General features: G+C 37.0%; 1 protein-coding gene across 3 annotated transcripts; it reads right to left on the bottom strand.

The window, feature by feature from the left end:
• Positions 1-2,864: 2,864 nt before the first annotated feature.
• LOC144666071 (uncharacterized) lies at positions 2,865-14,446 on the bottom strand. 3 transcript variants are annotated; one of them, XR_013573112.1, is made up of 5 exons: positions 14,218-14,446; positions 12,350-12,436; positions 9,030-9,329; positions 5,543-6,337; positions 2,865-3,367 (listed from the first exon to the last, which is right to left on the bottom strand). XR_013573112.1 is itself a non-coding variant. In XM_078527422.1 (4 exons), the coding sequence occupies exons 1-4, from the start codon at positions 14,368-14,370 to the stop codon at positions 6,269-6,271; spliced, it is 609 nt and encodes a 202-aa protein (XP_078383548.1). In that variant the 5' UTR covers positions 14,371-14,446; the 3' UTR covers positions 5,078-6,268. The 3 variants fall into 3 exon arrangements, 1 of the variants encoding a protein (XP_078383548.1); XR_013573111.1 differs by lacking the exon at positions 2,865-3,367 and adding an exon at positions 3,402-3,731 and having other exon boundaries at positions 5,512-6,337; XM_078527422.1 differs by lacking the exon at positions 2,865-3,367 and having other exon boundaries at positions 5,078-6,337.
• Positions 14,447-14,825: the final 379 nt, after the last annotated feature.

Here is a 14,825-nt window from a genome sequence, read left to right as displayed (position 1 = left end):
ATTTTGTGTTTGACAGAAAGATTGTCGCAACCTAATAAAACACAGTCAGATAGCAAGAGACCTAGTCGGTATTTCTTTTATTTGTTTGCGTTTACTTACAACTTAATTAAATTACAGGCCATATGTTTACATGGGAAGTAGAAATTATTAAATGTAACGAGTGTTAAAACAATAATAAGAAGAGATATTGTTTAAAAGTTACTTGACAGAAAATGCATTATCATTCCATGCAAGGGTTCTAAGATCACATAATGGGAATTCTTCTCTTGAGTGTCTTGACGCATTTTTGAAAACGGATTCGCAAGCCTGGTTCCATTTCCCCGGATCGAGAGGAAACAAAAATGCCATACGCCAGATGCACATTTTCTTTTCCTCTTTTAGAACTCTCTTGGAAATCTTCGTACTTTTTCGGTAAATGACCGAAAACGTTGGCATTACCATCGGACAATCTTAGTGCAATTTTTTGAAAATAAGGCTTCGGTAATCGCCGAAATATTCTTAACAACAACAACAACAACCACAACAACAAAGTTTATTTGAACTGTAAAATTACAAGGAAATGTTTAAACAATAAATAAATTAAAAATACATACAGTCGCTGGTCACCCAAAATAACTAAAAAGCTAAACTAGTTGGGTGACCACCATTTATTACTTTAAAATAAATACAACGTCAGAAAAGAGGCATTTTACATTTTACAATTTTACACAATTAATTAAGGTGGTAGATTACAGAACAAATAATTCTTAAACACGTATGTACAACAACAACAACAGCAAAAAGATAATAGTAAAAAGGAAAAGGAAAAAAAATTAAAAAATGGTAGAAATACCAAAATTAAATTATTAGTAGAAAAACTTAATAGATCTTATTACTTATGTTGGGGATTAATTTTTTTCCATTTAGTTTGATTTTGTTTCCTCTTGTTTTAGATTATGAAAATAAGCATGAGAAAATGAAAAAATACAAATTTAACTGATTCGATTTTTTTTTCAACCAGCAATATTAAACCACAACATATATAACTATTGCTTAAAACACAAATAAAATAACATACTGCTGCTTGGAGATATGACATTAATTTCTGTTCTCGCTTGTGAAATACCAAGTTTAACATTCGAATCGAAAGGAAACGAACGAACGAACGAACGAACGAACGAACGAACAAACGACGAACAAACGGAGGAATGAAACAAAACGAACGAACGACCAACAAACGAACGAACGAAACGAACTTAATCACTTTTCAAACATTATTTTCATACTGATCATGATTGTAAACAGCTTTTTCTTTTCGAACTTTGCAAGCAATCTGCTTTCCTTTTTCAATATTCCTCAACCACCCTTTAAAAATGTAATGGTAAGCCTCGAACATTGCATGCGATCAGGCGGAGGGCACCAATCATAATGCATGCATCAACCTTTGCGTCTTGGACTCTGGAGAACATGATTGGCTGGAAGTTACTATATTGTTAGCGGCTACTTATTTTAGCGATTTTAGCGTGCTGGGAAAAAAATTGTCTAGGTCAAGTTTAATACGCGTTAAATTAAGCATTTCCATCACCATAAAAGCAGACAAAAATAGACATAGTTGCCTTGTTCAACTACAAGATAACGCTAGAAGGCCAGACAACAATTAACAAGGGTTGGGAGAGAGCCGGTATCGCAACTACCGTGGAGGGCAAGACTGATTTGCCGGACGAAGACCCATTTTCCGACATTTTCAATTAACTCTTTTCATACCGAAAACGAATATTGTTCGCTCAGTTTCAATGACGCTGTTCTTTTCTGACCCCCCACGCCACTGGACATATATTTCAATCTTAGCTATACATTTCCATAAAAAAGTAGTTTACAAAAGAATATCGCTCATTTTTCCGTTTGTGGAAATCATCATTTATAGCAGTCGCTAAATCTTTCTCAGAGCAAAAGAAAAACAAACTTAGTAGCCGTTAACAATAGTAACCTTAAGGTGGCTCGTAATAGTTAAGTCAGAATTAGACATGCCCGTCTTTGGTGTTATCGCAGCTATACCAATTATGTATAAGGAAATATTTTATTACAGACGTGTGCAAGTTTTACACACAAATAAATTGGGGGCCTTGTTACGTCAAAATTTGTTGTCACGGTAACGTCACATGAGGTCAAAGATACCCTATTTTTGGGGCTAATAACTCCAAAATTACTTGTTGAAAGTTCTTGTTTTTGATATTTTTATAGAAATAACATTTTCGCCGATTTTTTTTTAAAAAAATCTGTAGGCAGGATTCGGGGCTATGTTATTTTTTCATAGATTTAAGGTGGCTCTTAACCCCACCTACAGAATTTTTTGAAAAAATTGTTAGATTGTTTGTTCTGTCCATTAGACAAATATACATGAAAAACAAAAACCTCCACCGTCTAGTTTTTAACCCTATTCAGACCGGGCTTTTTTGGACCTTCTCAAACCGGGGGGGGGGGGCTTCGGAAGCCCCCCTATTAACTTCCAGAATATTTAAGCAATCACCATGAAACTTATAGGATGTATTGTACGTCCGAAACTCTTTCTTTTGGTATACGTCACGTGGGATGGTGACTTCACATCACGTGACAATTACATCATGATGTCAAAACAGCCGCCATCTTGGATCCGCCATCTTGAATTTCAAAATTTTGCCAAAATGCCAGAAAACCACCCAAAATAATTGCAAAGTACTCAAAATGAATAAAAATGTGCTTTAAACCCGTAAAAATGTAAAAATAATGCCATTTAAGTAGATTTTTATTAAAAGAAACACGCAAAAATACAAATTTGGGAAAACATGCCTGTCAAAATGCCGTTGCCATGGTGATGTCAAGGAGAAAAAATATGTCGATGACGCGGTAATTTGTTACGTTTATTTATGATGTCTAGTCATTTGGCAGCAAAGCAGGTACTGTACTCCAGTGAACTAAATAACTACTATTTTTTTCTTTTATTAACTTGGTAATCTCAAATGCTTTAACTTGTCTCGCAATTTTATCCAGTTGCCGCCAAATTTTATTGTTTTTTTACAAAGGAAAAATGCAAGAATATTATAAAAAATATATTGTGATCAGTTTATTTCGTAAAAAAACAATAATTATTATTAAAAAATAACTAATAGTTTCTACCAACTTGTCGTATAATGATCGGAAATTCTTAATCCTAATTACTGATTCTAGATGGAGCGATTTTCAATTGCGTATCCTCAAACCAAAACCAAAGAAATCACTGTGGTCAATCATAAAAGAAACAGGCAATAATTATATTCCAGTTAACCAATCAAAACTCGAAGCAACTACAAGTAGCCGCGGCAAAGTGCGGAAAAACGTGTAGGGGCGAGTTACGATTGGTTTGGGTTTTATACTTCTGATCGGTTGAGAAAGTGACGCCATTATTAAACCAATCACTAAGCGCATTGATGCAAAACCAAAGCAAATGGGAATTACTTTCGACACTCAAGTGAAAAGCGCTCTAGTTGTTCTTTAACACATTCACATATAACGCTAGAACTTAAATATTAATATACAGGCGTTCCAGTTGATAATTTGTTCTGCTTTGGAAAAAAAATAAACAATAAACAATACAACGCCCTCACATTTCTTATTCCAAATCGTAAAATGCGCTAATATGCCATTAATACTAGATTAAAAAGAGATTAAAAAGACCTCCGCAATGTGCGAGAACTGATTATATCAGCTCTATTATCTGCTTCAATTGTTACGATTTGCTTAAGGTAGCTCGATCGGATTTTTGAGTGACGATACCTTGCAACTTTGAGCAACTTGTACGCCACCGCAAACAATCCGACTGAAAATCGATCAGTACAGCTGTACTAAAGAAAGATGAAAATTTCGAATGACATAAGTTTCATCGAAATCGGAGTAACCATAGCAACATAATGACGTCACCACCCATTTTACACGAGACCGATTATCTTGTAATAGACGGATAACTTTGAAAAAAGGCTTCTAGATCTTGGACTTGACATAGTTTTCTCACGGTCTGCGAAATTTGAAGAATTTCTATGAGAGCGTTTTCGAGAAAATTTTGGATGAAGTTTTCAGGTGCTAAAATACAACAAAAACAAAGCAGTCTTAAAACATTATTGAGAAAACGTTCACAAGGCCTGATCAAGTAACATTTTGGCCTTAAGTGAATCTTGTACTATCTAATTACCATGGGAGAAAATCTCAGAGAAATCGTTTCATTTGATTTCTTGAAACATCGGCTTGAATATGAACTAGTATGAAATGTTATTTCGCTCTTTAATTGAAAAAGGGCCTTCGCTTACTAAAATGATCGAAAAATAAAAAGCGCTCGATAGAATTTTTTTAAACTTGGCAGTCAAAAAGAAGAATAAGTATGTAATGAAATGTCCGATTTTCAAAATAATTGAAACATTCTAAGGCAGTTAATTTAAAGCCTTAACTCAAGTAAACATTGCGCTGTTTTCACCCTACATCGGATCGCTGCCTCATTATAAGTCTCTATTGTGTCGAGCCCCGTGCATTTGTAAATTTCAGCACATCTTGAATATGTATAACAGCCGCTTTTTTCCGAAAACTATATAGAAACAAGCTAATTTAACAAACCAAAATACAATAACAAGGAGGAAAAGGCTAGTAAAGCACTTGTATTAAGGCCAACAGTTTCAAGGCCTAGGCAGAATTGTCACAAAAATATCCAGAAATAAATAATTAGTGATTCATGATCTACTGGAATTTACAAATGCACGCCGCTTTAGACAATGGCGACAGATAATGAGGCAGCGATCCGATGTAGGGTGAAAAACAGCGCAATGTTTACCTGAATTAAGGCTCTAAATTGACTGCCTTAAAATGTTTCAATTATTTTGAAAATCAGACATTTCATTACATACTTATTCTTCTTTTTGACTGCCAAGTTTAAAAAAAAAATTATCGAGCGCTTTTTATTTTACGATCATTTTAGTAAGCGAAGGCCTTTTTTCGATTTAAAAGCGAAATAACATTTCATACTAGTTCATATTCAAGCCGATGTTTCAAGAAATCAAATGAAACGATTTCTTTGAGATTTTCTCCCAAGGTCATTAGATAGTACAAGATTCACTTAAGGCCAAAATGTTACTTGATCGGGCCTTGTGAACGTTTTCTCAATAATGTTTTAAGACTGCTTTGTTTTTGTTGTATTTTAGCACCTGAAAACTTCATCCAAAATTTTCTCGAAAACGCTCTCATAGAAATTCTTCAAATTTCGCAGACCGTGAGAAAACTATGTCAAGTCCAAGATCTAGAAGCCTTTTTTCAAAATTATCCGTCTATTACAAGATAATCGGTCTCGTGTAAAATGGGTGGTGACGTCATTATGTTGCTATGGTTACTCCGATTTCGATGAAACTTATCTCATTCGAAACTTTCAACTTTCTTTAGTACAGCTGTACTGATCGATTTTCAGTCGGATTGTTTGCGGTGGCGTACAAGTTGCTCAAAATTGAAATGTATCGTCGCTCAAAAATCCGATCGAGCCACCTTAATTTACAGGTATAATTCTGGGTTTTACTTCTGATCGGTTGAGAACATTAAAACCAATCACTTAGCGCATTGATGCAAAGCCAAAGCAAATGGGAATTACTTTCGACACTCAAGTGAAAAGCGCTCTAGTTGTTCTTTAACACATTCACATTAACGCTAGACATTGTAACATTAATATTATACAGGCGTTCCAGTTGATAATTTGTTTTGCTTTGGAAAAAATACAATACAATGCCCTCACATTTCTGACTCTAAATCGTAAAATGCGCTAAATGCCATATCAGATTAAAAAGAGATTAAAAGACCTCCGCAATGTGTGAGAACTGATTATATCAGCTCTATTATCTGCTTCAATTGTTACGATTTGCTTAATTTACAGATTATAATTCTGCGCGCCTTGCTTCACTTTGTCGACGAACAAAGCAGATTTTGTTATCCCAAAAAAATACGAAGAACGATAAGAACGATACAAATGTAAAACTAAGCAATCTAGTCTCCTAAGTAGTCTATAATTACACCGTTGTTCGCACGCTACTTGAAAAAAAAAAAAAAAAAGAAAACGATAGATCCATGTTTACATGTGGCAATTAACCAATGCATGGTAAAATATGTCTGCTCCTACCTACTTCTACGATTATGACTGTTGTTCGCGCAAACAACACTTGGTAAAAAGAAGAAAAGCGATCTTGATAAAAATTGTTTTCAATGAACTGTTTGTTCGCGTGCATTATAGTATTTGTATCGCGTCTAGTCTCTAGCTAAGTATGGCCGCACCACTTGGATCTTGCCCTTGACCACTTGGCGACATTAACGGGACGTCGTACTAAAGAAAAGAGAAAACAAAAATCAGTAAAGTAGAACCATGCCAATAACAATTTATGACTATCACGCGGTGGCCTAATGGTTAGCGCGCTGGTCTCTTGGCTGGGGCAACTGTGTTGGGCAAAACACTTTACTCTCATAGTGCCTCTCTCTATCCAGTTTATAAATGGGCACCGGCTAATTCAATGCTGGTGGGTAAACCTGCGATGGACTAGCATCCCATCTGGGGGAGTAGAAATAAAAAATTACTTTCCGACTGGTAAATTGATCAATCGAATGGTCAATTGATTTGATATGGACACCGTCTAAATCATGGAATGTTGAATAAAGGCTTCAGTTTACGAGGGGAACATTTTACAGTTAACTTTAAAAAGGACCTTAGTCAGCCACGCCTTTGTTTTTGTTTACATACGAGAGTTTCGGTATTATATTTTACGTGGAGCGTGTCTAAACGAAAGAGATCTCTGTGAAACTGCTAAAAGTAATTTAACAGAATTCCAGTAATACAACTTACAGCAATTTTCATAATTTCGATGACATCGAAAATGACGGAGGCTGACAAGGGTTCTTTAAGTTATTAATAACTATGAAACCCTCTAACATGTACAAATGTACATACATGTGGATGTACAAATGTACAAAACAACGTAAAAAACGATTGCATTTTTCCACACTAAGTTCTCTGCACTAAGCATTTGTCTGTTAAGGTTGGTACTGTCAAGTTCTCAGTATCTTTGCATTCATTTTCCACTTATTATAATTTGCTGGTAAATTTTCGTTTTATGGTATTAATCAAATCTGCGATGGATAGTTGTAAATGTTTGTTGTAATGTTTGGGAAAAAACCTTAAAGTGTGTATGACATGAAAAATATTTTCTGCTAATTTGAAAGGCCTTTCGAAATACAGAAGAATGGCCTTTTTCTTTTCGAAATATCTTTTTTCGTTTCAGAGATATTGACGTTTTTGTATTATGCAAATTAGATCAGTGATGACGTCATAAGATTTGACTCTAAAAAATGGTAAAATACTGAATAAACAATATCTCTAAAACTATTAAAGAAGTGTTCTTGGAACTTGGCACCACAAATGTGCATCACAAAATAAACAAAATGTTACTCTTAGGGCTGTTGCCATGACAACAGTTTTGCCGCTGGTGCTGTCTCAATAAAAACTGAAATTCCCAGTTTTTGTCTTAAACCAAGAACCATCTAGCGCAGCCAAACCAATGGTGGGAATTAAGGCAATATGGGAACTATGTCTGTTCTAAGCAGGTCCCTTTGTCTCACTTTAGAGGTCAGATATGGGGATATTTGTCTTTTTGACAGAGAGAGACTGGAGCTGAAAGAGTTGCTATGGCAACAATACTAAGGGTGTCATTTTGTTCCTTTTGTGATGCACATTTGTGGTGCCAAGTTTCAAGAACACTGCTTCAATAATTTTAGAGATATTGTTTATTCAGTATTAATTTTTACCATTTTTAGAGTCAAATCTTGTGACGTCATCACTGATCTAATTTGCATAATACAAAAACGTCAATATCTCTAAAACGCCATTCTTCTGTATTTCGAAAGGCCTTTCAAATAAGCAGAAAATATTTTTCATGTCATATATACACTTTAATAAATAAAATCGACCACATTTTCCCAGGGTCTACACTCATCATTTCGCTACAGAGAAATGATGCCATGAAATACCCAAAACTTTTCAGTGAAATCACTTGAGTTTTGAACATTTAATGACGTTATTTTCTATGGTCCAATGATCTATAAAAATGTAAAACATGTAAAAAATGTGGTCGATTTGTTAAGGTGGCTGATTACAGTTTCCGCCTGCTCTTTAGATTCAGGGCTAACGTGAGTCCGAGTGCACGAGCTCAAGACTTTGAGAATAGCAAAATTTAAATGCTGTGCGTGTGCAGTTGATCAAAAAATTGCGATCGGGCGTTTTTTGTCCTACCAAAAGGACGCGATTTCTAGCGAACCAGTAAGAAATTCTGCAACGTTGTACTTTAGAAAGCAAGAAAACTGCTGATAACAAAAAATCTGGAATTTAATAAAGGGATTTTGAAACATTCCAGGAAAATACGTGAAAACACAAAAAAGCCAAAAATTAAAATTCCCTAAAAGTTGTTAAATCTTTATTACTTCAATGTTAAAATGTCATAATTTCTCCATGTTTGTTGCAGACAAACGATGAAAAAAATCTACATTGTACCAACTGAATTTTCTGAAATCTTAAAAAATACAATCTTTTTTGGTTTGATTTATAATCAGCTGTGTTGCCTTGGTAACGCATCATGGTCATAACTGGCATGCAAAAATTACAAATGCAGTAGTTTATCTTGTAACTTGCCAATTTTGAGCTCGTCAGCTACAACGGTTTGGACGTGAGAGCAAAATAAAGGATAGGTACTCTAAAGATCGAAAAACTGTGTTCAGCCACCTTACCCAAGAGCAATAAATAACAAAGAACTGCGTATGTGCTTACGCTTCATTGCATACGCGCGTCTGCGTATGTGCGTATATGCGTCTGCGTATGTGCGTATGTGCGTATAAGGTGCGTATACGATGGACGCTTATTTCTGAGCGGTACTGTAGTTTGTAATCACTTTAAGCTGAAATTCATTCTAAACCACAGTTGAACAACAGATATACATTTAAAACAAATATTAAAATAAATTGACTCTACTTACAGAATCATTTGTGAGTGGTGTCTGCCGATCCTTGATAAAACACAGGGCTACTGACCACATTGCCAATATTAGTTCAACCACAGTGAATGCATAAATTGAGCCAACGACAGCAAGCTCTTCTTTGTGTTTAGCACTGAATATAACAGGTGCATTAACTGCTGTGAAACTCTCCTCAAGCCCAATCCTATGATAGGACTTATGTGTTTCTCCTCCAGCAACAGACAACTCGAATGCATTAGAAAAGATGATTAAACCAGAGAGCACACCACATGTCAGGGAAAAGCCCATGAATGACATTGCCTGTCAAATTAAAATAACATGACATAAAAACTGTGGCCAAGCCCAATAGCCCATATTCAGTGACATGTTACCTGGGACTTGACAATGGCTCACAATATATATAAATGATATTGACCCTCCCAACTGTGATCTATTACTACAGCAAACCATATGATCAACCCCATTCCTAGGGACCTTCTTATCCTCCCTTCTCCCCCCCTCCCCCCTTCCACCCCTCCCCCCTCCCTCTCATTCTTCCTCCACACGGTGGGGCAAAGAGATGTGTTGTTGATGTATTCTTGTCCCCTGAGCCACTTGTCCCTCTTAGCCAGCAGAGCCTGGGGCACGAGGAGCAAGTGGCTCTTGGGACACATGATTTCATTGGCTAAATTTTTAACAAAGAGAATTTGAATCTAGCCAATCAAAACAGATCAACCATAGTAAAATCCCTCACAACAAAGGGATTTTAAAACGGTTGATTTGATTTGCTAAATTTTAATTTCCATTATGGAAGATGTAGCCAATTAAATCATGTGTCCCCAAAGCCACTTGTTTATCATATCACAGGCTCTGCCAGCTAAAAAGAATATGCAGCTCTGGGGATGAGAATGTTGTTGATGAAGAAAGTAAAGCAAAGTTATTATCAACATGTACATGACATCAAAATGTGTTGCCATAGCAACATCAAACAAAGTCAAAGGTATCTGCTATTGCCACTCAGATGTGGTTAGATTAATATATTATTTATGGGTAAGTAATATTAAACCTAAAATTACAATATTAGTCCATATATAGTCAAATCTCCCAGTGTGCAACCACTTTTCCAAATACCATATTTATTTGATTAAGCGCCCAATCCCTAATAAGCGCCCACCCTGAATAAGTACCCACCTTGTAGGCAGGAAAATTGCCTAGCCTCAAATAAGTGCCCACCTTGAGAAAGCACCCACTCTCAAGGTCCAAAAATTTAATAAGTGCCCAGGGCGAATAAATATTGTGCCACAATTTTGGTTCATTGATTGAAGTTGTTAAATCAATATGGTCAGAAACCACTCATAAAAGACTACCTCTCATAAGCAACTACAACCACTTTAATGGCTGATGGTTTGAAGTTTTTGCATTGTTTAAGTTTTCTTCATTAAGACCACTACATGATTGTGATATGACTTTTCTACAGGTGTCAAATGGGTAACAACATACATGTACCTTACTGGAAACTTTGATAAGACCATAAAGTTTGTACTCATAGAATTATACAATTAGAACATTTCATTACTCATAATTATTGTAAGTGCATGACTACATTGTACTGTAGAATGGTCGACCTCTCATAAGTGGCCACATAGGCTTGACATTTTTGAATGTGGCTTATGGGTTTTTCAACTGCACTATATTTTCTAGTTAATCATGACTAAAACAAAATTCTCGAATCTGATCAAGTTAGTTAATTCTTAGCACAACCTATTTTTCACCGAATCTGATCAAGTTAGTTAATTCTTAGCACAACCTATTGTCCAATAACAAAGTTTGCGTGCACATGCATGACTTTTTAATAATTTGGTTCCTTATTGTGACTGGGAGGCGCGGTGGCCTAATGGTTAGTGCGCCGGACTCCGGATCGAGCGGTCCAAGTTCGAGCCTAGGCCGGGGTCATTGTGTTGTGTTTTTGGGCAAGACACTTTACTTTCATAGTGCCTCTCTCCACCCAGGTGTATAAGTGGGTACCGGCGACATAATGCTGGGGGGGGGGGGGGGGAATCCTGCGATGGACTAGCATCCTATCCAGGGGGGAGTAGAAATATTCCTAGCCGCTTAATGCTACGGAAACAGGGATAAGCTCCGGCAGTGAGGGCCGCATGGCTCGTGGCTTCCCTTTCTTTCCTTATTGTGACTGAATACTCCTAGATATTCCTAGAACTTCAGTTTTAAAAATTGCATTTTTTTCATAGTGTGGATAAATCCTGAATTTAAGGATTCCTTTGTCTAAATTTCACCAAAAAGTTTGTTATGCTTTTGATTAATTGGCAATAGCACTTTGTTCCAATTCTGTCTGTAAGCATACTCATGTCTGGTGAATAAACAGCTAGATTGTAATTAGTTTATTAAAAAATAGCAAATCCCACTTAAACATATTCAATTAATAATTACATCCATCTGCTAAATTGTAATTAGTATATTTATGTATGGGGATCTTCTTACAAAAGCTCAGTAGAGCTTGCTGAGATCTCCAGCCATTATATACATTATCTTATGTAGCAGATATATTTGACATTTTGTAAAATAGAATGAATATAATGGAAAATAAAGTGAATAAAAAAAAACAAAAACAAAAAAAAAAAACAAATCTGACTCCAGTTCCCGGGGGGGGGGGGGGATACTTTTTGGGTGGATTGATTTAAGTAGGGATATTTGGGGGTATTAAAAACAATCTTAAGATTTGTGGTAGCGCCTTGGCCGCATATAGTTTTGCAAATAAAGTACAAACACCAAACAATTGTCTCTAATTTTATTCTTTGTGTTATATCTTTGAACAGATCATTCCCCCTTTCTAAAAAAACTAATGGCTCAGTCTAAATTCGGTATGGGACTAAATTTTTTGGGAGTTGATTTTTGGTCAAGGGATTTCTTTGGGTTTTGTTGGAAGCCCTGGGGAATTTTTTTAGGTCTTGATTTTTGCCCCTATTCGATCATCCCGTCACTTGAAGTCCCAATTCCCCCCCCCCCTTCCCCCTTGGACTCCTGTTCCATGGTTGTCTGATTTTGTTAATCACTTGTACATGTATGAATACAGAGCAAACTGGACTCCACTTAGCCTGCGGCTCACCTTGGGGCACTGCGCGATATAACAGGGCACGCGCAACTCACGAGTGTAGAGCTAGGGGGCGAGAAGATTGGTGGTGAGGCGCCAACTCGAGCGGCGAAGCCACGACACCTGCTCGCAGGCTAGACTCCACTCTTGAAGCTATTACCATTGTTAATGAATTTACTGTTGATTTTTAACAGCTTGCAATGTATAAAATTATTCAGATATAAGAACATACCAGATGTTGAGGAATAATAAACACATTCGACTTCTTTTGCAGGCATTTAAAAGTAATGAAGACACCAAATGAACCAGTGATAGCAACCTGTTGAACAAATGCAGCTTTGGTTGAGAAGCTAATCAAATAATGTTCTTAAATACAGACACATTCAAAACTAAGGATAAAGTATACTGTATCTACATTAGCCTAGATAGCCTATCAGCTGGCATAATCCATAGCTTCAAGTTAAGGCCATTCCATTTTATATCCACCCCCCCCTGCCTCCCATTGGCTTGATTAGTCAACCCCCTCTCCCCCCCCCCCACCCAAAAAAAAAAGAGAGGAAAGCAATCAATGAAAGTGCCTGCTTGATGCCTGCTCAGAAGTAGCCAATTTTACCTAATACCCTTACCCTTTAGAACTGAAATATTAAAAAGAACAAAGGACACCGAGGGCACAAACATCTCAGAAATGACTTTCAAAGCCCTTTCAGGAAATCCGGTCTTTTATAATGGTGTGCTCATGGGCCCGATGAGGATAAGTAAGTAAGGGATGGACCATTATTTTCTTAAAAGGGGGGGGGGGGGGATGAAAAGTTTTCCTCTGCAAACTTTTTTTTTTAGTTTATGCACCTCTGCAAACATTTTTTTTTTCGAAATTCTTACTAATTTTTGTTATACATATCGTGTTTGCAAACAATTTATTTTGTCTTTCCAGGCCCTGCAAACAATTGTTTTCAATATTTTTCATCCCCCCCCCCTCCAAAAAAATAATGGTCCGTCTCTAAGTGGTGGTGGTGGTGTGGTGTGGTGGTGTGGTGTGGTGTGGTGGTGTGGTGTGGTGGTGGTGTGGTGTGTGTGTGTAGGGGGGGGGGGTGTTCTACATGTTGGACAGGCTTGAGGGGCTAGGAGTATTGGAGAGAGGAATCAATTTTGACAAGTGTGGAAAATTACAGTTAGAAATAACAGATACCAAAGACAATACAAAGAAATAGATCAGAGAAATAGATCCGTATCAGATGATCATGTCAATGATTGGGGAACCAAGGTGTTTGATAATAATAATAAATAAGTATTTTTTACCGTGGCACTGTTAATCCTTCATGTAATGTTCCAAATGGTCGAGACAGCAGCAAAATTGTAGAAATTTTCAAAAATAATACGACTTTTTTAATTTTCACAAACATGTTTCGACGGTACATCCGTCATCGTCAGTGTGACGGTAAACTTTCATAACCGTCACACTGACGATGACGGATGTAACGTCGAAACATGTTTGTGAAAATTAAAAAAAGTCGTATTATTTTCGAAAATTTCATGTAATGTCTTTTTGGTTTCAAAACACTTTTGTTTATTCTTGGTAAAAAAATTAGTTATCTCGCATTCTGATTGTAAGTGATATGTATGCTGCACATTTGACACGATTTTGCTGATCACCCGGACAGGGAACGATTTAGCTGCACAAACGGCATGCAACGACCCCCCAAAATTAGCAACGTAGCAACCAGGAAAATATTCTTGAATCCTAAAAGAACGAGGGTCGTGAATTTCGGAGGTTAATTGCACTTAAACCTAAAATTACATTTTGTTTTATTTAGACACGGTGGTGATTAAAGCTATAAGCTTGTGGGGCCGTGTATTCCCGATCGAATTGGAATTTGGAAGTGTTGGTTTTTGTGGAGGGAGGAAAACCGGAGAACCCGGAAAAAACTCTCAGAGCAAGGACAAGAACCAACAACAAGTTCAACCCACAAATGACGCCGAGTCCGGGAATCGAACGAGGTCCACATTGGTGGGAAGCGAGTGCTCTCACCACTGCGCCATCCCTGTTCCCGCACATTTCTACAACGTTAATTATTAAAACACATGTAAAAGTAAATTTCTCACCCAAACTCCAGTCCAAATGGGCATACCGAGTGCACTGTTCCTCCATTGAATTCGAGCGCGTTCCACAATACCTAGCACTATCAACCATAAAGCTATCCAACATTGGATCACGGACAAAACACGGAGGAGTTTTATCTTCATGGTTAATGCCATTTTCGTTTTGCAGCAGGCTAATTATAAGCAGAGCAGATCACACAAATAAGCAAACAAGCCAGCAAAACAATCAACTCGTTTTAATCTCCGCTGACCTCAAAACACAAACGTCTTCCCAACCTGTTCCCAACCAGGGTGGGGACAGTCGGATTCTTGTTTATGTATTTACTCGAATAAGCGCCGCGGCGCTTATTAAATGTTTCGCTCCTCAAGTGCGGCGCTTATTCGAGGGCGGCGCTTACTTGAGGGCGGCGCTTATTTAAAATTTGAACACCACCAAAAATCTTATCTTTTACAGTAATTGTAAAACGCGTCTTTTGATTGTCAGTATTTCTCTCTTGCTGAGTTAAAAGTGGCGCTAGCTGCCCTGGCAAAGTTTGCAGCGTTCACAACATTTACAGAACTTTGTATTGTAAGAATGTTAAATGGAATAACTAATAAGCGAGCGGTAAAAC

This window comes from Oculina patagonica, chromosome 9, assembly GCF_052425735.1.
Source record: "Oculina patagonica isolate OP01 chromosome 9, crgOcupat, whole genome shotgun sequence".
In the NCBI taxonomy this organism is placed as follows: Eukaryota; Metazoa; Cnidaria; class Anthozoa; order Scleractinia; family Oculinidae; genus Oculina; species Oculina patagonica.
This window is presented reverse-complemented; position numbering and strand designations above follow the sequence as displayed.